This window comes from Nycticebus coucang, chromosome X, assembly GCF_027406575.1.
Source record: "Nycticebus coucang isolate mNycCou1 chromosome X, mNycCou1.pri, whole genome shotgun sequence".
Lineage (NCBI taxonomy): Eukaryota > Metazoa > Chordata > Mammalia > Primates > Lorisidae > Nycticebus > Nycticebus coucang.
In genome coordinates this window covers 134,476,716-134,500,023 of record NC_069804.1, presented here as the reverse complement: position 1 = coordinate 134,500,023, position 23,308 = coordinate 134,476,716, and the positions used below count along the sequence as shown (strand labels likewise).

The window sequence follows — 23,308 nt, the reverse complement described above, 5'->3', positions numbered from 1 at the left end:
GAGAAGGAGATGGGGAGGAGGAGTGAAGGGGAAAAGGGAAGAAGAAGGAGGAGGGAAAGAGAGGGAGGGAAGAGGGAGAGAGAAGGAGCGAGGGGGAGGGAAGGAAGGAGGTAGAGAGAGAACATTAAATGAATAAAGACACAGAGAAGCATATGCCAAATTAGTAGGAATTCACAGAAGAAAGAGATAATTGGGAGCTGGGGTGGTAAAGGAAGATTTCAAAAGGATTGGGTGTGACGAAGAATAGGAAAACAGGGAGAGAGAGTATGAAGAGAGAAATATTTACTGGGAGATAATGACAAGTTCCATTTGACTGGCATTCACTTATGGGCATACTAGGAGATGATTTTAGAGGGGTGAATTAGATTCAGACTGTGAACAGCCTTAAATACACCCGCTAAGGGGCCTGGACCTTAACCGCCTTTATCAGGCAGTTAAGTGACACAGTGCAAGTGATGGCTGAAGATGATGAAATGTGATTATAATATGCCATATTGATTCAAAGGGAAGAAACTAGTAGAACTGTTAGGAAACTATTGAAGGTGATGAAGGTCCAGACTGGAGTGGTAATAGTGAAAACAGAAAGGAAGGATTAGATGAGAGAGGTCTTTTGAAGGTGGGGGTAAGGAAGTCAGTGATAAACCCAAAATTTCAAGCTGTGTAACTGAGAGAACAATAGTACCAAAGAAGAAAGGAAAAAGCTTCAGATGGAGTAAATGTTTTGGGAAAGGGTAAGTCAATGTTGTTTTAGCCATGTTAAGTCAACGACCTTTTACAATTGAAACACTAGCATTAAGTATCAGGAATACTTCAAAGACATTCAGTCTGAGGGGAAAGCATGAGAGACTGGCTAAAGGGAAAGTAAGAGATGAGGAAGTTGTTGTATAGATGAGAGTCTGAGGCTGAAAGTGGAAATCTCGAGTCATCTGTGTTGAGAAGATCTGGAACTGTGAGAGAGAAAGAGGACAGTATAGAAAGAAATATAAAGAAAGTCATAATATTTTATAGCCTAGGCACTACCGTGTGGAAATTTAGGTAATGGCTAGCATGACCTAATAGCAAGTAACTTAAAACTCTTATTAGAATGTAATGAAATAACGGGGCCATTTAAGCAGGCAACAACAGAGTATAAAAAGCAAACACCAAAATAAGTTACTTCCATGAAGAAAATAAATATTAAATCCCTTGCTTACAAAATAGCCTTTTCCTAGTGGTGTTATGATAAGGCCTAGAAAAATGAACCCCTATAATCATAAGGAAGATTCCCATGCTGTAGAAAGACTTGGCCCTATTTTGGGAAATTCTAAAATATCTTTAGACCCAAGGTTTTTAAAAGTTCCTTTTCAATATCTCAGTTTTTATTTTTTACTTCAAATTCCAAAAGTTCCTGCTAAATTTAATGTTTCTCTACATCAACACACATGAATCTCAAAAAGACACATTGAGTTAAGAAAAGCAAGTCACAGAAAAATGCATACAGTATGTGTCCATTTGTATAAAGTTTAAACATGTATACAACCAGAAACATTTTATTTAGGAATAAATTTGTTATGTGTTCAAAACCTATTTACAAACAAACAAGTAAAAAGCAAGGGCATGATTAATGCAAAATTCCAGAGAGTGGTTTCACCTGAGAGGGAAGGAAGGGAGGAGACCCAGAGGACTTGGAAGGGTCTATGCCCTACTTTTTATAAGCTTGCAGTGGATGCAAAGCCTTTATTCTTCTTTAAACTGTATATACACATTATATACTTTATTTTGCACGGATGAGATATATCTTCATAAAAAGTTTAAAGGTTATTTCAGGCAGTGAAAATCAGAAATTGTTTTTTAAAAGATCCTTTAATGAGGATCCTTTAAAAGGGCTTTCTGTGCTGTCAGTAACGGCTTTCAAAACCGACCACCGAGGTTCCAGCAGCCATTTACCGCAGAACCAGTAGGGGGAACAGCTTGCAGCAATTCCTATATCCTATCAATACATCGAACCAGTTTTGTGGTTTCCTTCTACATTTGTAGAAACAAAAGGTACTTTAAGATGTGGAAGCGCTATGTGGCTTCGGGGCTCGAGCGAGTCTTCTTTAACAAACAGACATGGCAAATAAACGCGCCCACCCTGACCCCCTTCTGGAGGTGGCGGTAGGGCGGGACGGGGAGGAGCTGGCCTGGGGGATCTCCGGTGATGAGAATCCGTCGGCCAAGACTACTTTGCCTGGGAGGGTCGGTGTGAAACTGGAAGAAGCCGCAGCACCCAGCCGGCTCCCAAGCCTGGGCCCGAGGGCAGGTGTCCTAAGGACATCCGCCCCGACGCTGCCCTTTCCGAACTTCGCCCGCCCCGCAGGCCCGTCCTGCCCATTTCCCCTCCTCCCAGACCCTTTGTCGCTTCGCACACACGAAACCGCATTCTCAGAACACAATGGACTCAAACATAAAGTAATAAAAGCCATTTTCAAAGTTATCGGTAGCAAAGTGCTCCCCTTGCCGCCTGCTCCCCAGACGAGCCCTTACCTCTTCATGTTTCCACAGGGCCCTATCTCCAACTTGGTCAACAGGCCACGGACCTCAAGTCCCAGAAACCTGCGCGGCAGCCTCTAAGGGTATGCGGCGGAGCATGGGACTCTGGGAGTTGTAGTAGCACAGAGGTGTAGCACACAAGGGAAAGGTAAATATTGAGTGACTGGTAATTTTGTAAATTGTCTGAATATGGTTCTTTAATTTTTCTTTCTTTTTTTATAATTCTTTATTAAATCATAACTGTGTACATTAACGCATGTATGGGGTACAGGGTGCTGATTTGATATAGAATGTGAATGCTTACATCTAACTGATTCACGTAAGTCTCCTTGCTTACTTATTTGTTGTGGCAAAAACATTCCTACTCTATTCTTAAAAGTATAGAAATGTATCATTGCAGTGTGCACATTAGGTTGGATCCCCCCTAACCCTCCCTCCTCTCAGCCTCCCCCTTCCCCTCCCCTCTCTTTCCTCTTCCCTCCTTCTTTCTGGACTATAGTTATCTTTTACCATTCCTATGAATGTGTAGGTGATTATATACTGATTTCATAGTAGTATTGAATACGTTAGATACTTTTCCCCATTCTTGAGATACTTTACTAAGAAGACTATGTTCCAGCTCCATCCAGGTAAACATAAAAGATGTGAAGTCTCCATCTTTTTTTATGGCTGCATAGTACAGTTCTTTAATTTTTCATCTAGCTTAAGAACACCCAAAATACCCAGCTCATAAATAGAAGAGTCACCTTTGACTTCTTGACTCTCATCCAATATCACTAAATCCTGGTTCTCTGTAATTTCCCTCAAATTTATCCCTATCAACACTACTTCTCTTTCAAGGGTTTATCCAGCCTGCCTGCTGTTTCCACTTAAGCCTCTAGTCCAGTGGTTCTCAACCTTCCTAATGCCGCGACCCTTTAATATACATCCTCATGTTGTGGTGACCCCCAACCATAAAATTATTTTCGTTGCTACTTCATAACTGTAATTTTGCTACTGTTATGAATTGTAATGTAAATATCTGATATGCAGGATGTATTTTCATTGTTACAAAGGGGTCGCCACCCACAGGTTGACAACTGCTGATCTAGTCCCTCCTCTTTATTGTAGCTGAGCACATCAGACACGAGTCTGACCACATCACTTGTCCTTATAGCTCTTCTCTATCTGTAAAAGAGACTTCTGAGTTCTCTCAGTTCAGAATCAGAAGTCAGCATGTATTCATAATTATGGTGAATCAAGAAAGAGGTATAGCATAGTGGTTAGGGCTCTTAGTAACCAGAAGCAGAAATGTAAATGTTCTTAAGTATATGGAAAGAAACATGTCCAATCTCTCCTAAAGTGAGATGAAAATTTCAAAGTACACTGACTATCAGTACACCTTGAAACTATAAAAACAAGGAAAGTCAGCTTGGCGCCTAAAGCTCAGTGGCTAGGGTGCCAGCCACATACACCAGAGCTGGTGGGTTAGAACCCAGCCCCGGCCTGCCAAACAATAATGACAACTCCAACCACAAAATAGCCGGGCGTTGTGGTGGGTGCCTGTAGTCCTAGCTACTTGGGAGGCTGAGGCATGAGAATCGCTTAAGCCCACAAGCTTGAGGTTGCTGTGAGCTGTGACACCACAGCTCTCTACCCAGGGCGACATAGTGAGACTCTGTCTCAAAAGCAAGAAAAAACAAGGAAAGTCTGAGAATCTGTCACAGGCAACAGGTACCAAAAGAAACATGATGACTAGAGTAATATGCTATTCTGGAACAGGAAAAAAGACAGTAGGTAAAAACTAAGGGAATGTGAATAAACTATGCACTTTATATAATAATAATGTTCATTAGCTGTGATGAATGTATTGGTTTTGTAAGATGTTAACACAAAAGGAAGGAAACTGAGCATAGGTATCTGGAACTTTGTACTATGCAACTTTTCTGTAAATCTAAAACAGTTCTAAAAATTAAAGTTTGTTTTTTATTTTTATTTATTTTTGAGACAGTCTCACTTGGTCACCCTTGGTAGAGTGCTGTGGTGTCTTAGCTCACAGCAATTTCAAAATCTTGGGTTCAAGCGATCCTCTTGCCTTAGCCTCCCAAGTAGCTTGGACTACAGGCGCCTGCCACAACGTCCGGCTATTTTTTAGAGACAGAGTCTCACTCTGCCTCAGGCTCTCTCTAACCTGTGAGCTCAGGCAATCTACCCGCCTCAGCCTTCCAAGTGCTGGGATTACAGGGGTGAGCCACCATGTCCAGCCCTAAAGTTTGTTTTTTAAAACTATACCAAAATATGACTTGGCGCCTGTAGCTCACTGTATAGGGTGCCACCCACATACACTGAGGCCGGCAGGTTCGAGCCCACCCCGGGCCTGCTATACAACAATGACAATTGCAACCAAAAAAATGGCTGGGCATTGTGGCGGGCACCTATAATCCCAGCTACATGGGAGGCTGAGGCGGGAGAATTGCTTAGGCCAAAGAGTTTGAGGTTTCTGTGAGCTGTGACGTTAGAGCACTCTACTGAGGGTGACATAGTGAGACTCTGTCTCAAAAAAAAAAAAAAAAAGTACACCAAAATAACATTTTTTCACTTGCCAGATTGGAAAAGATCCAAAAGTTTGATAACACACTTCTTGATGTTGTGGGGGAAATAAATACATTTAATACGTTGCTGATAGGAATATAAACTGGTGTAACCTCTATGAAGGGCAACTTGAGGATACCATAGAAATCTTTTTTTTTTTTTTGGCCAGGGCTGGGTTTGAACCTGCCACCTCCTGCATATGGGGCTGGAGCCCTACTCCTTTGAGCCACAGGCGCCACCCTACCATAGAAATCTTAAATGCACATTCCCTTTAAAGTAGCAATTCAACTATAAATAGTATCCTCAAATATATATGTATCATTAGTCATTGTGGCATTATTTGTAACAACACTAGAATCGACTTAAGTATCCAAGAACATGATTCTATGAAAATGTATCATTTAATGAAAAAATATCCAACAGTTACAAGATGAGGCTTGGTGATGCCTGCCACATGCACCCAAGTTGGCGGGTTCAAACCCAGCCTGGGCCAGCTAAAACAATGACAACTAGAACACAAAATAGCCAGGCGTTGTGGTGGGCACCTGTAGTCCCAGCTACTTGGGAGGCTGAGGCAATAGAATCGCTTAAGCCTAAGAGTTTGAGGTTGCTGTGAGCTGTGATGTCATAGCACTCTACTGAGGGTGACATAGTGAGATCTGTCTCAAAACAAACAAAAAAACAGTTACAAGATTATGGAATTCTCTATGGACTGCTAATGAACAATCTCCAAAATATATTTAGTGCAATAGCAAGATGCAGAACAATATATATACCACACTTCTATTTGTGTGAAAAAGGTGGGGGAGAGAATGTATGTGTGTGTTGCTTGTATATGCACAAAATATCTCTGGAAGAATGCACTGACAAATGGCCAGTGAATATCTCCAGGTAGAGAAAGGGCATGGCCAAGGGACAAGGGCAGGAGAAACTGTTCCTTCATTGTATTTTTTGTACCCATTGACTTTTGAATTGCATAACTGTATTACCTAGTCAATACTCTTTTAATCAAAGAGAACTCTTCTTATATCACAAAGGGCTAAAGAAAAAAGATAGGGGGTGTGGGGAAGTGGATCACACTGCTTGGATTTGAATCCCCGTTCTCAGTTGATAATATAGCACTGAACTTTTGCTTTGGCAAGTTACTAGATTATGAGAGTTTCAGTAAGTTTCTTTAACTGGTCTAGGCCAGTTTCTTCACTTGTAAAATGGAGAAAATACCTCAGAGTAGGGTTACTATAAAGCAATATAGAAAAGAATGGTTTTACAGTCACTTCATCATTAGGTGGTCATCTACAAGTGAATATTCCACGATTATCCAGTAAGTTCAGACTTATTCAAACTGGTTTGTATTGCCATGTTCAAGTTAGAGCAAAAGACCAGAGAGCAGGTTACTGGAAACCATTTTAGTACTTCCTGAGAACTTCTAGAAGATTGAAAATATCATGGCAAGTGTTAGTTACTTCAAACCTGTCATATGCAAATGAGTGTGCTCTTGAAGCACAATAGGCAAATCAATGTAGACGTAACATGTATCACTCCATGGCTTTGGCACAGAACATGAGCTCAATGTAAGCATAAACAAAACATGGTCAGGTAAACCCCATATGGTGGCAGAGCGAAATTTTGCTGCTTTAACCAAATTGTCCAAATTGACATATTTGTCAATAGGGAATTAGAAAAACACACCAAAATTGCATGTAGGCTTGTCCTCTGGGAAGGCAGCAAAGGGCGGAACAAATATTACACTGACCAAACCATTACATAAAACTTGTGTACAACTTCTAATAAAATACACAGCCTAATGGCAGTGAAGTCATACATACTACATTACAAATCCACTAGGTGGGATGAGTGGAGAATGAATGGCTAAAAGATATACTTAATATAGCCGCAGAATTCCAACTGGAAAGCAAGGTTATAAGAAGTACTCTAAATACTTGTGTATAATTGAAGCAAAGTGGTAGGTACAAGGGGACAAACATTCAGAAAATTGCACTAGAAGGAAAACCAGGCTATTTCTAGCTCCGCAAGTTTATTGCTTGTGTAATAATAGCTAATCTATTGTCCACAACATCCCTCTCCTCACCTTAAAAGGAAATCAAACACTGTATAAAAAGTTTTGATATCCTCGAGATGTTATACATGGGCCCAGAGATCTTACCATGAGGTGATTTCACAATTTCACCCATAGAAGAATTACGACAAACTGAAAAATATGCCTCATTTGTCTTTCTGACAATTTAACAAGGTTAGTTTAATTAAGCTAGAAGCTCCTCCTTAATGTAGACACACTTTCAAAGTCTGTCCTTTTTAAGTGCATTGTTCATAGCACACTTCTGATGAATACATTATGAAGCAATTATAACTCTTAAGATATAGAAGATGTTAAAACCAAAAATCTTTTTTTGAATCTACTCATCTAATATGAAAAGTACACAACTGTGCATGTCTTTGAAATTTCCCAAATGAGATGGTATAAATGCTGTTATAGAGAATAAATATAGCATCTTTTCAAAGGACACACAAAAAAAGATTATGCACTAGGAGAGTGTCAACACTGCAAATGTAAGAATTCCCCTTGAGGTAACATCTTAGCTGATTAACAATGGTTAAGAGGGACTCAAGACTCTAGTGCCTAAAATAAATAGTGCATTAACATACTGGCAAAAATAGGTTATTTCTGATCTTTTAATTAATATCTGTTCAACAATCTCATGTCTTCAAGACACATGTTAGAACTAGTCAGAAGGAACCTTAGACATGATTTAGTCCAAGGCTCCAGACTCTAGACTACACGGTACATTAAGATCCCTCAGTAAATCTTACGTAATTACTCGATTCATCTGGAAGCCACTTGCCATCCTCTGGCATCTTTTATGTACTGGAGAAAAACACTGGAACTTCCAGCGAAGATAATGCAACAAGAAGATAGTACAAGGAGTACTTTAGCCTCTTCTTTATTTTATTTAGGAAATTTACAGTAAGCATTCCAGTAATAGTGAAAAAGCATACAGGATCTCGAAACTTCAGAGAAATGAAAACTAGTTTCTTATCACAAAACAGGTGGAAAAATCCTAATACAGTCCAACTCCTTCATTTTATAGACACAGATAATGCCCAAAATAAAATTATTTATCCAGCTAATTAGGCAGGGACAAAATTAAAATCAGTGTTTCCTCCAATATGATGTATTCTCTTTATTGAATGTGGAGCTCATTCATGGACTACTTTACAGGAGTTAAATCTCCAAAAGTAATGGGGAAAATGTATTTATCTCGGGTATAACAGTAGTAATACTGAGTCAAAAACTAGATTACTCAGGATTATATTCTAAAATTGTGTTATCTACAGAAACCATCTGCAGAGTTATAAGGTCTCTAGATTTTTAGGTGCTATAATTTTGAGTGTTAACACAAAAACTTACCTGATAAGAAGCTGCTGCTTGGAAAAATTTGGGTATCAAAAAAAGAGGCCATGTGAATTCTGGTATTTAGTCTACTCATAAGAGTAATCATTGCTAATATTCATTTCAAAAATATTTTCTTCCTGTTAGAATGGTCATGTGCAGTCAGTACAACAGAAATTCTACTCAGTAATTATAGGCAACTGAGCTCTAGCCCCTCAAAAACTTTTAAGTTTTAGTGTTATACTTTTATTATTTTTTAGAGCATCACCTTTATTTGTGACTTAGGTGAAACATGAAACACAAAAGATAAGACTGTTCCGAAGCTAAGAGCAAAGCTTTTTCTTTAAAAACAAATACACTAAAATCAACAAATCATATGCTGAAACCAAATAAAACCAGGATATCTATACATCAAAATTAATTGAATTCCTTGAACCTTATCCTTTTAAAAATAACTCCCAAATTCACCCTAACTTTTCCTCCCTTTTCTGAATTTCTTGCAACCCACTTTGTATAATTCATAACACTTCTTTGTATTATCTAAATTGTTTTTATACAGATAGGAATTAATTATATATCAAACCGGGCAGTAAGTTACATTGGGGAGAAGAGCCTTCACAATATCTAGCACTATACAATGATGTAAGTAAGAGGCATACAGTAAAGACCGGTTGGCATGTAATTTTTGTAAACATTGCCCTAGGACGATGTGTTATTGTTGGTAGGATGTAGAACCTAGGAGTCTGATATAAAGTACATGGATAAGGTCAAATCTAATAGATTTCTACTTAGTTATAAAGGGGCTAATATATTATAGTTTTGGTTTACTAATATTAAAAGCAAAACTACAGTATAATTACCAATAGCACAGTATTGAAGTGAAAAAAGATCTGCAGGCATTCTTTATTGCAACCAGGATTAAACAACAACTGTAAGTACTATTCTATTTAATATCAGGATTTGTAGGTAATACGTAATCCAAAAACAATATGCTGAAGATATTCAGTTAAAAGCGTTCTTGACGTTGCATTTCTACTTCTTGTAACGATTGTCCTGGAAAACCTGTGTTAGCTCTTCTACCTTCCTTTGCAGCATGCCTATGGGGGAAGAGTCACACAATCATTAATCGTAGGTGGAAATATCCTACAAACATAATAATTTATATTATCCATTCAGCATATAATTTATGAAATTTTATGCACCAGTTGTAATAGCTTTAAGTTTTAGAAAATACAGCAGGAAAAAAGTTATTCATCTGTTTGAACTATGAAAACAGGGGACAAGACTGTTCTTTTTCTGTTCTCCCTAACTTTCAGGCAAAGACATTGACTTGATATATATGTTTTGTTGGAGTAAAGTGTTAACTGCTTTTGTACTTACTACAGCTTAAAAGTGCCATACAGGGTGACCACTACATTGAGGGTATAGGTTTTGGTAGGTCTTATCTACCTATAAACAAACTTAGTCCACTGAGTATATTTACACTTCTGTTTCTTTCTAATGGTTTAACTTAATGGTTCTTAGATTTTCTCAGGAACAGAGCACCACAAAATACCATTAGTTTTACCATATAAAGCAGAAACTTTCTGTTAGTTAAAATAAGCTGTTGAGGTAAGCATGATAATCTGAGTTTTTCTATTAACATGTACAAATAAACTTGGTCATTTGCTTTAGTGTCATTAATGCTTACGAGTGAATAAGGAATAACTGGTGCCCAAGAGGAAAAACATTTTACAAGAGAAAAACTAAAAAATGTAAACAATATACAGTTGACCCTTCAACAGTGGGTTTGAACTGCATGAGTCATTTATATATGGATTTCTTCTACTTCTGCCACTCCGAGACAGCAAGAACAATCTCTCCTCTTCTCCTCCTCCTCAGCCTCCTCAATGTAAAGATAACGAAGGTGAAGACCTTTATGATGAAACACTTTCACTTAATGAATAATAAACATATTTTCTCTTCCTTAAGATTTCCTTAACTGTAAGAATACATGTAGTGTACCCCATAAAGGCATCAATGTATACATGATCTATGTGTTTATGACTTAATAAAGAAAAGAATACATATATAATACATATACAAAATATGTGGTGATGGATTACTTATATTATCAGCAACACTTCCAGCCAACAATAGGTTATTAGTAAAGTGTTAGAGGAATGAAAAGTTATTCATGGATTTTCAACTGTGTGAATGTAGGGGGTCAGTACCCTTAGACTCCCACATTGTTCAAGGGTCAACTGTATTTTAATTTTCTTTAGCCAATTGGAGAAACTCTAATGTTACTCAATTTGTAAAGTATAATATATCATTCCGTCTTTTAACAAAGAGACATTTTGCAAGATCATGCTTTAAGAAAAAGTGATTCAAATGTTGGTTGTCTACTAAAAGGCCAGAAGAACTGTGTATATTAAGCATGGCAAAATAAATACTTTTTTTTTTGGTAATACCTAACTGCAGGGTGCAATTTTTCCCCTAAATAACATTTTTTAATGTGATGGAAGCACAAATGAGCACTACAACAAACCATTAACTTGAGACCAGAAGTGTCAACATAAGCACAATCTACTAATTTGCTGATTGATACATATTAAAATGCAAAGGCGTATATTTATAACAATTTTAAAAATCAATAAAAATGTCAAGAAACACAAGTCATTATTAAGAGAGCTTTACTATAAACATTTTGTCATGTCTTCTAATTGAATTCCCAGGACTATTCCTATATTAACATACTTTAAGTTTCTTAGGACTTTCATTCTTTAAGGGTAAAAACTGCACCTAGGCACTTACTGCCCAGAATTCTGGTCCCATGACAAACATCACTGACTGTTCCTGCTAGCATATTAAATTATACATCATATTAGAAGTAAAATATCAGTTATATGCCATACAGATTTTGACATTATTAAAACATTTACTGTACTGAATAATATGAAAATAAAACAATTTAAGATAGGATCAAAAAATCAAAATACTCAGGAATAAACAAACAAAGCCTAAGACCTGTACATTGGAAACTATGAAACATTGCTAAGAGAAACTAGAGAATATCTATATAAATAGAGATATTCCACATTCATTGATTGAAAGACTCAATATTGTTAAGATGGCAATTCTCCACAAACTGATCTACACATTGAACATAATCCCTATGAAAATTCCAGCTCTTTTTTTATAGAAATAGACAAGCTTATTTTAAATGTATATGGAGAGGCAAAGGATCCAGAATAGCCAAAACAATCTTGAAAAAGAACAAATTGTTAAGCCTTAATCCAATTTTAAAACTCACAAGTCTATAGTAAGCAAGGCAGTGTAGAATTGGCATAGGCTAGCCATAGAGATCAATAAAACAGAAACAAAGTCCAAAAATAAAACTTTTTATTTATGATGAATTCATTTTGACAAAGGTACCAAGTCAATTCTTTTCCAACAAATGGTGCTGGGACACTTGGGTAACTACACACAAATGAAATTGAACCCCCATGTCTATGCTTAAAAATCAACTCAAGATAGATTATTAATCTAAATGTCAGAGTTAAAAGTATACTTTAAAAACAATAACAAATGTCCATCAACTGAAAAATGAATGAAGAAAAGGTGGTGTGACTATGAAATTGAATGCTATGCAATAAAAAATAAAGTACTGATACATGTTACAATATAGATGAGCCTTGAAAACATTACGTTAAATGAAAGAAAGTAGACAGACAGCACTACATATAAACTCTCCAGAAAGGGAAAGTCTATAAAGACAGAAAGTAGATTGGTGGTTTCTGAGGTTTGAAATAAAAATAGAGAATAAATGCAAATGGGCAAGAGAAAATATGGGCCACAATAAAAATGTTCTAAAACTGGACTGTGTGATGTTTGCACAACTCTATAGCCTTAGCTAAATAGCCATTGGTTAAAATGGTATATTCATGTATTTGAAAACATTTTTGAAAAATGATTTATTACCCCCAAAAGATTTTGGTGAAACTCCTTCCAGTCAATCTCATTCTATTTGGGGGTCAGGTCTTTCCATCAACTTAGCCTATTGCAAATATTTTAGGTAAAGATTCAAAGAATGGTTATGAAAAGAGATTTAGTCATTAAATCCAAATACAGCTTTCTACTGTAATTTTTTTATTTTTAAAATAAGAAAGAAAATATTATACTCTGGTAAGCAATGATATATTTCTTATTCTCCTAGAAAAACAAGTGGGACAGTAGAAGAAAAAAATATCCTGACAGAAAAATAGTCAAAAGATACAAATGGGCAAACTTATTAAATGATATATGAATTGTTTGTAAACATTTTTTAAATGCTCAACCTCAACCTCATTAGTAACCGGAGGAATGCAAATTAAACTAGGTAAATATTATTTTCATCTATAAATTTTGGCAAGGAATGATCATAATGATGGTCGTAGTGGTGATTATAGAAACAGTAGTAATGGAAGGAATGTAGAAAAGTGGAATCCTAATGAATTGCTGGTAAATATATAAATCAGTTCAACCTTCCTGAAGGAAATATATATCTAAAGCCTTCAGATATTACTCCTAATTTAGCATCTTAACTTCTAAGAATTTTATTTATGTCCACTAATCATGGATATATCTTAAAATTTACCTCCAACTAGGATTACTGCAGCATAATTTAAAACAGCAAAAAGTTAGAAACATTAGCCAATAACTAACAATGGGCTGTTAAATTATGGTATATCCCTATAATGTGATATTTAGCAGCCATTAAATGTAGAATATTTAATAACATGGAAAATATTTGGGTACATATCTGTCAGCTATGAATCTCTTTCTCCATCAAAAATGAAATACAGTGTGCTGTGTACATATCAGAGGACAAATAATCTAAAATCATGTATTGAACCCCAAGCTCATGCCAGGCACTACTAAATTCTGAAGATACAGAAATAATTAAAACATTATCAAGAAGCTCGAATTTCAGTGAACAGAAATGTAAATAAATAACTATAATACTGTATGATAAATGCTGACACTGTATTTTGTAGAACACAGCATAGATAGAAAGAAGGGGATAAACAACTACTAGAAAGATGTTTTATAAATTATATCTTAACAAGGGAGTAGCCACCAGATAGACAATGACAGGATAGTGGACTGCAGGCAAAGGAAATTGAACATCCAAAACAATGGAAGATGAAAGAACATAAGGGGTTTACAAAACCATAAATACTTCTTAGAGGTGAGGTTGGAGGTTGGAGAAACAGATAGTGGTTCAGGGGTGTCCAACCTGTGGCCCAAAGGCCGCATGCAGATTTTGTTTACCTGTGGTGCCAAATATTACAAAAATTATGCACAGACATTTTCTTATTTGCTCATCAGCTTTTGTCAGTGTTTGTGCATTTAATGTGTGGCCCAAGACAACTCCTTTTCCAATGACTGGCAGAGAAGAATAAAGGTTGGACACTCATATTGTATGTAACATGCAAAGAACCAGAATTTATCTTGGCAATGGAAACTAGTCAGGGATTTTAATAAAGAGATGACTAAAACACAGTATAATTTTATCAAGATTACTATGACAATACTTTGAAAGTAAATTTGAATGGGGTAAAACTGAAGGAAGGAGACCACTAAGGTCTCTGTTAAAGATTAAACACACACATTTATTACTGTTACATTTCAAATCACCTGTAAAATAGCAGTGAAGCAATTTTAAAAAGAAGAAAAAGATAAAAACATAAAACCATAAAGACAAAGACAACAAGAAAGGAAACAACAATAAATCTTTGAAAATTGCAATTGGATTTGAACTGGAGAACGCTGTAAAGGATATGGAATTAGTAGAACTAGGTAATTTAAAGTGGCGTTGAAAGTGGAGCTGAAAACAGGATTATGAATGAATAAGAAGTAGATTCCTCGTCTCCTTCATATCCTACATCTGGGTGATTTTCCCTACCCAAGTTCAGCAGCTGATTTTTCTTTGAAGAGAGTGAAACAAATGAGTTACAGGTCAGGGACACCAGGCGGAGCTGAGGGTAATGATTCTGCACCAAAAACAGAAATCAAGTGAAAGTTTACAAGGTATTAAGTGAATGCCTATAAACTGTATATCAAACCCTCCAGTCCCTTCTCCAACAATTTCCAGAACACTGGCTTAAAACTACCAGGAGCTGGAAGATTCTCCTCCAAGTATACCACCTGAGGAGTAAAAATGCTAAACATAATAGTCAGAGGTCCTCCAATGAAAAGGTCTAGCCAAATTACCCTGAAAGTTAATAAGCCCCACTTAAAAAAATTTTTTATAAAAACAAAAAAGGTAAAGAAAACAGAAAGGTATAGAAAGCTGTAAGAAACAACCCAGAAAGAATAAAATGGATATATTTCAAAAAATCATTGATAACCTCAGAGAAATGATACTGAGTTCATGAAATAACAGAATGCTATTTAAAAAGCACACACACAACTACATAATCAGAAAATAACACAATGAGTTATTGCAAAATAAAAATTATGTCAGAAATCAAAGATCAAAAGAAAGATGGTAATAAAAGTTGAGTACACTTTGGAAAGAAGTTTGGAGAATCCTCAAAGAACTCAAAATAGACCTTCCATTTGATCCTGCAATCCCATTACTAGGCATCTACCTAGAAGAAAAAAAATCATTTTATCATAAGAAAATTTACACTAGATTCTTTATTATAGTTCAATTCACATTGCCAAGATGTGGAAACAACCTAAATGTCCATCAACCCAGGAATGGATAAAGTGTGGTATACATATACCATGGAATACTAACCTGGATGGAGATGAAATACATTCTTCTTGGTAAAGTATCCCAAGAATGGGAAAGCAAATATCCAATGTATTCAATACTAATATGAAGCCAGTGAAAGGACTAATATACGCCCACACAAAAGAAAAATTCAATTCAATTCAAGTTGGGGGGAGGGTGAAGGAGGGAGGGGAGAGAGAGGAGTAGGAAGGAGGATTGGTGTGCTCCCACTTAATGGGTATGAGGTAGGGGTATATGGCACACCTCGCGGGGGTGAGATACAACTACAACAGGGACTATACCTAACAAACGTAAAGACTGTAACCTAAATGTTTGTACCCTCAAATTAACCTGAAATTTAAAAAAAAAGTTGAGTACATACCCCAGAAAATGTAACAGAAATATAAAGAGAAAATATGAGGAAAAAGAAATTCAGATTGGTTTAGTGAATCAAACATTAGAATAAGAGGATTTCCAGAAAGAATAGAGGTAACATAGAGAAGGAAATCAGCAGAAATCTAATTCCAGAAAACAGACCCAATCTGAAAGAAATGATTTTCTTTTTTTTTTTTTTTGAGGCAAAATCTTGCTCTGTTGTGGCAACAACTTAGCTCACAGCAACCTAAAACTCTTGGGCTCAAGCCAACTTTCTGCCTCAGTGTCCCGAGTAACCGGGACTAGAGGTGCCCACTATAATGCCTGGCAAAGTTTTCTATTTTTATTTTTTATTTTATTATTATTATTTTTGAGACAGAGTCTCAGTATGTCATCCTTGATAGAGTGCTGTGGCATCATAGCTCACAGCAACCTCCAACTCTTGGGCTTAAGTGATTCTCTTGCCTCAGCCTTCCAAGTAGCTGGGACTGCAGGTGCCCACCACAATGCCCAGCTATTTTTTTGTTGTAGTTGTCATTGTTGTTTAGCAGTTCCGGGCCAGGTGCAAACCCGCCAGCCCTAGGGTATGTGACCTGTGCCTTAGCTACTGAACTACAGGCGCTGAGCCATAATTTTTCTATTTTTAGTAGAGATGAAGGCTTGCTCTTGTTCAGGCTGGTCTCGAACTCCTGAACTCAAGCAATCTGCCTATCTCAGCCTCCCAGAGTGCTAGGATTATAGAACCTAAAAAAACACAAGCTACAGAAACTCACCCAAGATGAAATACATAATCTGAATTGTCCTAGAAACGTTGAAAAAATTCAGCTTGCAATTTAAAAAGTCCCCAAACTGAGATATCTAGGCTCAGATAGTTTCACTGAAGAATTCTACCAAACATTTAAAGAAGAATGAATACCATTTATTTTTTTTCAAGTGTGGGCTTTTACTTACCATTTATTTCTTTATTTTTATTTCAGATTAATATGAGGGTACATACAATTAGGTTACACTGTTTGTGTTTGTAAGGTAAAGTCCAAGCTGCAGTTGAGTCTTTCACCCAGGTTGTGTGCTATATACCCCTACATTGTACTTGTTAGGTGGGAACTTCCTACACGTCCCCTCCATTTCTTTACAAATCCTTCGAAAAAATAGAGGGCAGTATTATCCTACTATCCAAACCAGGTAAAGATAGTACAAAAAACAAACAAAACTGCAGACCAATAAATCTCATGAACACTTAAAATCTCTCATACATTTAAAATTCTTAACACAATACTGGCAAACCAACTCCTATAATGCTTAAAAGGAATTATTATTATTATTATTTTGTTTTTGTTTTTAAAATTATTTTTATTAAATCATAACTTTGTACATTGATGCACTTATGGGGTTCAGGGTACTGCTTCAATATACAATGTGAAATGCTTACATTGACCAAGTAGAACTTATTCCACATATGTATAGCTGATTCATTTTAAATGTAATAACATAATCCACCATTATCAATGAGTTAAAAAAGAGAAAACATGATTATATCAATTGATGCAGAAAAAGCACTTGATAAAATCCACTAACCATTCAAGGTAAAAACTTCCAGCAAGTTAGGAACACAGGAGAATCAACTCAACCTGATAAAAGGCATCTACAACAAACCTATAGCTAACATCACACCAAAGGTGAAAGTGTGAAGGCTTTCCATATAAGATCAAGAACAAATCAAGGACGTCTGATCTCATAACTCTTATTCAACATAGTACTGGAAGTTCTAGCCAGTGCAAAAGGCAAGAGAAAAAAAATAAATGGCATACAGATTTGAAAGGAAGAAATAATACTGTACCTATTTGCAGATGACTTAACTGCCTATATAGAAAATCCCAAGGAATCCACAGACACAACACACACAAATACAAAACTCCAAGAATTGAGTTCAGCAAGATCAAACAACATAAGAACACATAAAAATTGTGTTTTTATATATTAACAATAAAAACTTGAAACACCCAAAGCAAAGAGACAACCTACACAATGGGAAAGGATATTTGCATATTTTCAATCAGACAAAAGCTTGATAACTAGGATCTATAGAGAACTCAAATTAATCCACATGAAAAAAGCCAACAATCCCATATACCAATGGGCAAGAGACATGAATAGAACTTTCTCTAAAGATGACAGACGAATGGCTAACAAACACATGAAAAAATGTTCATCATCTCTATATATTAGAGAAATGCAAATCAAAACAACCCTGAGATATCATCTAACCCCAGTGAGAATGGCCCACATCACAAAATCTCAAAACTGCAGATGCTGGCGTGGATGTGGAGAGAAGGGAACACTTTTACACTGCTGGTGGGACTGCAAGCTAGTACAACCTTTCTGGAAGGAAGTATGGAGAAACCTCAAAGCACTCAAGCTAGACTTCCCATTTGATCCTGCAATCCCATTGCTGGGCATCTACCCAGAAGGAAAAAAATCCTTTTATCATAAGGACACTTGTACTAGACTGTTTATTGCAGCTCAATTTACAATCGCCAAAATGTGGAAACAGCCTAAATGCCCACCAACCCAGGAATGGATTAACAAGCTGTGGTATATGTATACCATGGAATACTATTCAGCCATTAAAAAAATGGAGACTTTACATCCTTCGTATTAACCTGGATGGAAGTGGAAGACATTATTCTTAGTAAAGCATCACAAGAATGGAGAAGCATGAATCCTGTGTACTCAATTTTGATATGAGGACAATTAATGACAATTAAGGTTATGGGGGGGAGCAGAAAGAGGGACGGAGGGAGGGTTTGGGGCCTTGGTGTGTGTCACATTTTATGGGGGCAAGACATGATTGCAAGAGGGACTTTACCTAACAATTGCAATCAGTGTAACCTGGCTTATTGTACCCTCAATGAATCCCCAACAATAAAAAAAAAAAGAAAAAAAAAAACCTTGAAACACAAAGCCATTATCAATCACTGCAAAGTAAATGAAATACTAAGATATACGTCTAACAAAACCAATACATGTACATGATGTGAATGATGAAAACTACAAAATACTAATGATAGAAATTAAAGAAGACCTAGATAAATTGGGAAACACCATGTTCATGGCTGGGAGGGTTCAACATAGTAAAAATATCAATTCTCCCCAAATCGATCTACAGTTTAAATGCAATTCCTATCAAATCCGAGGAAATTTTTATGCAAAAACAAAGTGGAAGGAATTGCTTTACCAGATATTAAGTCTTACTATATGGCTAGAGTAATGAATACATTGCTATATTTTTTGAAGAAATATACATAAATCCATGGAATAGAAGCCTTGGAAAAAGACCCACATAAATAAGCCAAACTATAGCCGGGCGTGGTGGCTCACGCCTGTAATCCTAGCACTCTGGAGGCCAAGGCGGGTGGATAGGTTGAGCTCACAAGTTCGAGATCAGCCTGAGCAAAAGCGAGACCCTCATCTCTACTAAAAATAAAAAAACTGAGGCAAGAGGATCGCTTGAGGTTACTGTGAACTATGAGGCCATGGCACTCTATCCAGGGCAACAGCTTGAGACTCTGACTCAAAATAAATAAATAAATAAACAAGCCAAACTATTTTTTTTAAATCTTAACTTTTTATTAAGCAACTGAAATTATGGTATCTAGATGCCAATTATGATATCCATAATACCAATTATCACAAAAATTTATTATACTTTTAAAATATAGACTGGCTTTAAATATTATAGAATTTGTTAATTTAAAAGATTCAAGATAAACTACTTAATTAACTTAATATAGAATTCTATAACATTTTCTATAGGAATTGTAAATTTAAAGTCAGATTCACTTGATAGTCCAGGTAGGCATTGATTAGATTAGTTGTATGAGATGACATTTCTGTTGCATTAAATTTGGACTTAAAAAATCAAACATGGATGATATAGGTGAACGAATTCAAATCAGAAACAATGCTAAAATTATTACCATAAAAGACTGCCTGTACTATTCTTTCAAGTAATTAAAATACTGAATTTCTTTTCCTAATCTCAGAATTAGATATTTAATTATAATATGACATTTTCTAATGTTGCCTCACAGGATATTTCCAGCACATATTGACAACATTCAATTGTTTATATTCTTAGGCTTGTTTACATTTATTTCAATCTGCTTTCTTTTTTTTTTTTTTTTTGAGACAGAGCCTCAAGCTGTCACCCTGGGTAGAGTGCTTTGGCATCACAGCTCACAGCAACCTCCAATTCCTGGGCTTAAGGGAGTCTCTTGCCTCAGCCTCCCAAATAGCTGGGACCACAGGTGCCTACCGCAACGCCTGGCTATTTTTCTTTTTTTTGGTTGTAGTTGTCATTGTTGTTTGGTAGGCCCTGGCTGGATTCGAACCTGCCAGCTCTGGTGTATGTGGTTGGCACCTTAGCTGTTTCAGCTACAGGCACCGAGATTCTGCTGTCATTTTTTTTTTTAAATTTCAGATTAATATGAGGGTACAAATATTTAGGTTACGGGAGCAAGATGGCAGCCAAGTAACAGTTTCCCTGCAACTGGGAACGGTGAGTCTGAGGGGGTTAAGACTCCAGGCATCTCTGGCTGGTGGGTTCTGCCTATAATCATCCCTTGAGGATACAGGGAGTCAGCAAGGGACTTCTGGACCCCAAGAGGAGGACAAAAACAGTGGAAAACTGGCAAGTGGTTGCGTGTGTTCGATTGACCTAATCCCGCCGGCAATGGTAAGTACAAGCAGCAGTGAGACTGCAAACCGGAAAGGCCTTACCTATGAACTGTTTCAGTGTTTTTGGACTTGGCACTCAGTTGAACTGCCTTGGGAGAGCTTGAGCAGGAGTGCGGAGAACCTTGGGCATTGTCTAGGGCCCCAGACTGAGCCGCTGAGCTGGGCCGCAGGGAGCCATTGTGAGAGAACTGCCCCGGCAAGCTCCACCCTCAGGGTCCCAGAGCAAGGATCGGGTGGGAGCTAGTAACCTAGTGACTGAGCAGCCTAAGGGCGGGGACCGAGCTGCCTTATAGCCTTAACCCTTAGGGGCAGAGTGAGACTGGTTTTGGCACACTGGAGCCTTGGGCTGTTGCCCTGGGTAGAGTGCTGTGGTGTCACAACTCATAGCAACCTCAAACTCCTGGGCTTGGCACCGCCTGGACATCCATAAGAGCTGCGCAGCGACCCCTGACCTGCAACCCATGCTCACCGGGCTTCTGCATGCCCTGACCAAAAACTGTGGGAGCTGCGCAACCCCGCGTCATCCCTCCTATATCCTCCCTGCCTCCACACTGGCCCGCTCGTCTGGCAAGGGATACTGGTAGCTGTGTGCCCTCTGGAGCCCTGTGCAGAGCCCTTCTCCTGGCCAGAGAATGCTGGAGCCTTGGGTGCTCTGTGCCAAAGTCACTGAGTGCCAGGCACTCCCAGAACTGTGCGCACCACCTCCCGCCCTGTTGCTGGATCCGGGTGTGTCATACGCTGAAGCTGCTTCCACAACCAGAACTCCCTAGCTGGGTCAGCCCCAGAGGAACTACACAGGGTCAGTCCCTACAAAGATCCAGCAACAATAGAGTGATCCCACTGGGGTCTTATCTTGGAGAGAAACCACCCCAACTCTGAGGACAGCCACAGGCAATGGTGAAAAACAATCATGAGGTGAAATCAACAGAAAAACTCTGGCAATATGAATATTCAGAGTAGATCAACTCCCCCAAGGATCAATGGGGCAGACACAGCACAAGATCCCATGCACAAACAAATAGCTGAGATGTCAGAAATTGAATTCAGAATCTGGATAGCAAATAAGATTGAATTAGAATTCCAAGCAGTAACCCAAAAGATGTCTCAAGAATTCAACGAATTAAAAGACCAAAATGACCAAAGATTTTGACACATTGAAACAAGAAGTTGCAGCCCTCAAAGATCTGAGAAACACAGTCGAATCCCTCAGTAACAGAGTGGAGCAAGCAGAAGAAAGGATTTCTGACACTGAAGACAAAGTTTTCCAACGCTCCCAAACTCTCAAGGAGGAAGAGAAATGGAGGGCAAAAACAGATCACTCTCTCAGAGAGCTCTGGGATAATTAGAAGAAAACCAATTTTTGTCTTATAGGGATCCCCGAAAGCGACCAAGTGGCTTCACAAGGCACAGAGTCTCTTCTCCATGAGATTATGAAGGAGAACTTTCTAGACATACCAAAAGATGCTGAAATTAATATAGGAGACAGTTTCAGAACTCCAGCACGACTCAACCCAAATAAGACATCCTCCAGACACATCATAATCAATTTCACTAAAGTTAATATGAAGGAAGAAATTCTGAAAGCTGCCCAACAAAAGAAAACCATTACCTACAAGGGGAAGAATATTAGAATAACTGCAGATCTATCTGCTGAAGCCTTTCAAGCTAGAAGAGGATGGTCATCGACTTTTAATCTCCTAAAACAAAATAACTTTCAACCCAGAATCCTGTACCCAGCTAAACTGAGTTTCATTTATGATGGAGAAATTAAATACTTCAATGATATTCACATGTTGAAGAAATTTGGCATAACTAAACCATCTCTCCAGGATATTCTCAGACCTATCCTCCATAAAGACCAGCGTAATCCTCCACCACAAAAGTAAACCCACCCAGAAAATTTTGATCAAATTCCAACTTCCACAGTCGCAAAAGGATTAAAAATGTCCACTGGACTCTCGAAAGGCTTATCAATATTCTCAATTAATGTGAATGGTTTAAACTGTCCTCTAAAGAGGCACAGGTTGGCTGACTGGATACAAAAACTCAAGCCAGATATCTGCTGCATACAAGAATCGCATCTTACATTAAAAGACAAACAGACTCAAGGTGAAGGGATGGTCATCTATACTCCAGGCAAATGGAAAGCAGAAAAAAGCAGGTGTTGCAATCCTGTTGGCAGACACAATAGGCTTTAAACCAACCAAAATAAGGAAGGATAAGGATGGGCACTTCATATTTGTTAAAGGTAATACTCAATATGATGAGATCTCAATTATTAATATTTATGCACCCAACCAGAATGCACCTCAATTTATAAGAGAAACTCTAACAGACGTGAGCAACTCGATTTCCTCCAGTTCCATAGTAGTCGGAGATTTTAAAACCCCTTTAGCAGTGCTGGATAGATCCTCCAAAAAGAAGCTAAGCAAAAAAATTTTAGATTTAAACTCAACCATTCAACATCTGGACTTAACAGACATCTACAGAACATTTCATCCCAACAAAACTGAATACACATTCTTCTCATCAGCCCACAGAACATACTCCAAAATCGACCACATCCTGGGCCATAAATCTAACCTCAGCAAATTTAAAAAAATAGAAATTATTCCTTGCATCTTCTCAGACCATCATGGAATAAAAGTTGAACTCAATAACAACAGGAACCTACATACCCATACAAAAACATGGAAGCTAAACAACCTTATGCTGAAGGATAGAGAAGATCAAAAAGGAAATCACCAAATTTTTGGAACAAGACAATAATCAAGACACGAATTACCAGAACCTCTGGAATACTGCAAAGGCAGTCCTAAGTGGGAAATTTATAGCGGGGCAAGCCTTCCTTAAGTAAACTGAAAGAGAGGAAGTTAATAACTTAATGGGACATCTCAAGCAACTGGAGAAGGAAGAACACTCCAACCCCAAAACCAGCAGAAGAAAAGAAATAACCAAAA

General features: G+C 37.6%; 2 protein-coding genes across 3 annotated transcripts in view; both read right to left on the bottom strand.

Moving 5' to 3' along the window:
* Nucleotides 1–2,561, bottom strand: part of RBM41 (RNA binding motif protein 41) — a 65,720-nt gene extending 63,159 nt beyond the window's left edge. Inside the window, exon 1 of one of the 2 annotated variants that reach the window (XM_053580410.1) lies at nt 2,506–2,561. In XM_053580410.1, coding sequence (XP_053436385.1) covers nt 2,506–2,513 — 8 coding nt within the window. In that variant the 5' untranslated portion in view covers nt 2,514–2,561. The remainder of the gene's footprint in view (nt 1–2,505) is intronic. The other variant, XM_053580412.1, reaches the window with a different exon arrangement.
* A 6,772-nt stretch (nt 2,562–9,333) lies between these two features.
* The window catches only part of NUP62CL (nucleoporin 62 C-terminal like), a 76,022-nt gene continuing 62,047 nt past the window's right edge, over nt 9,334–23,308 (bottom strand). Inside the window, exon 10 of the mRNA XM_053579649.1 lies at nt 9,334–9,588. Coding sequence (XP_053435624.1) covers nt 9,524–9,588 — 65 coding nt within the window. The 3' untranslated portion in view covers nt 9,334–9,523. The remainder of the gene's footprint in view (nt 9,589–23,308) is intronic.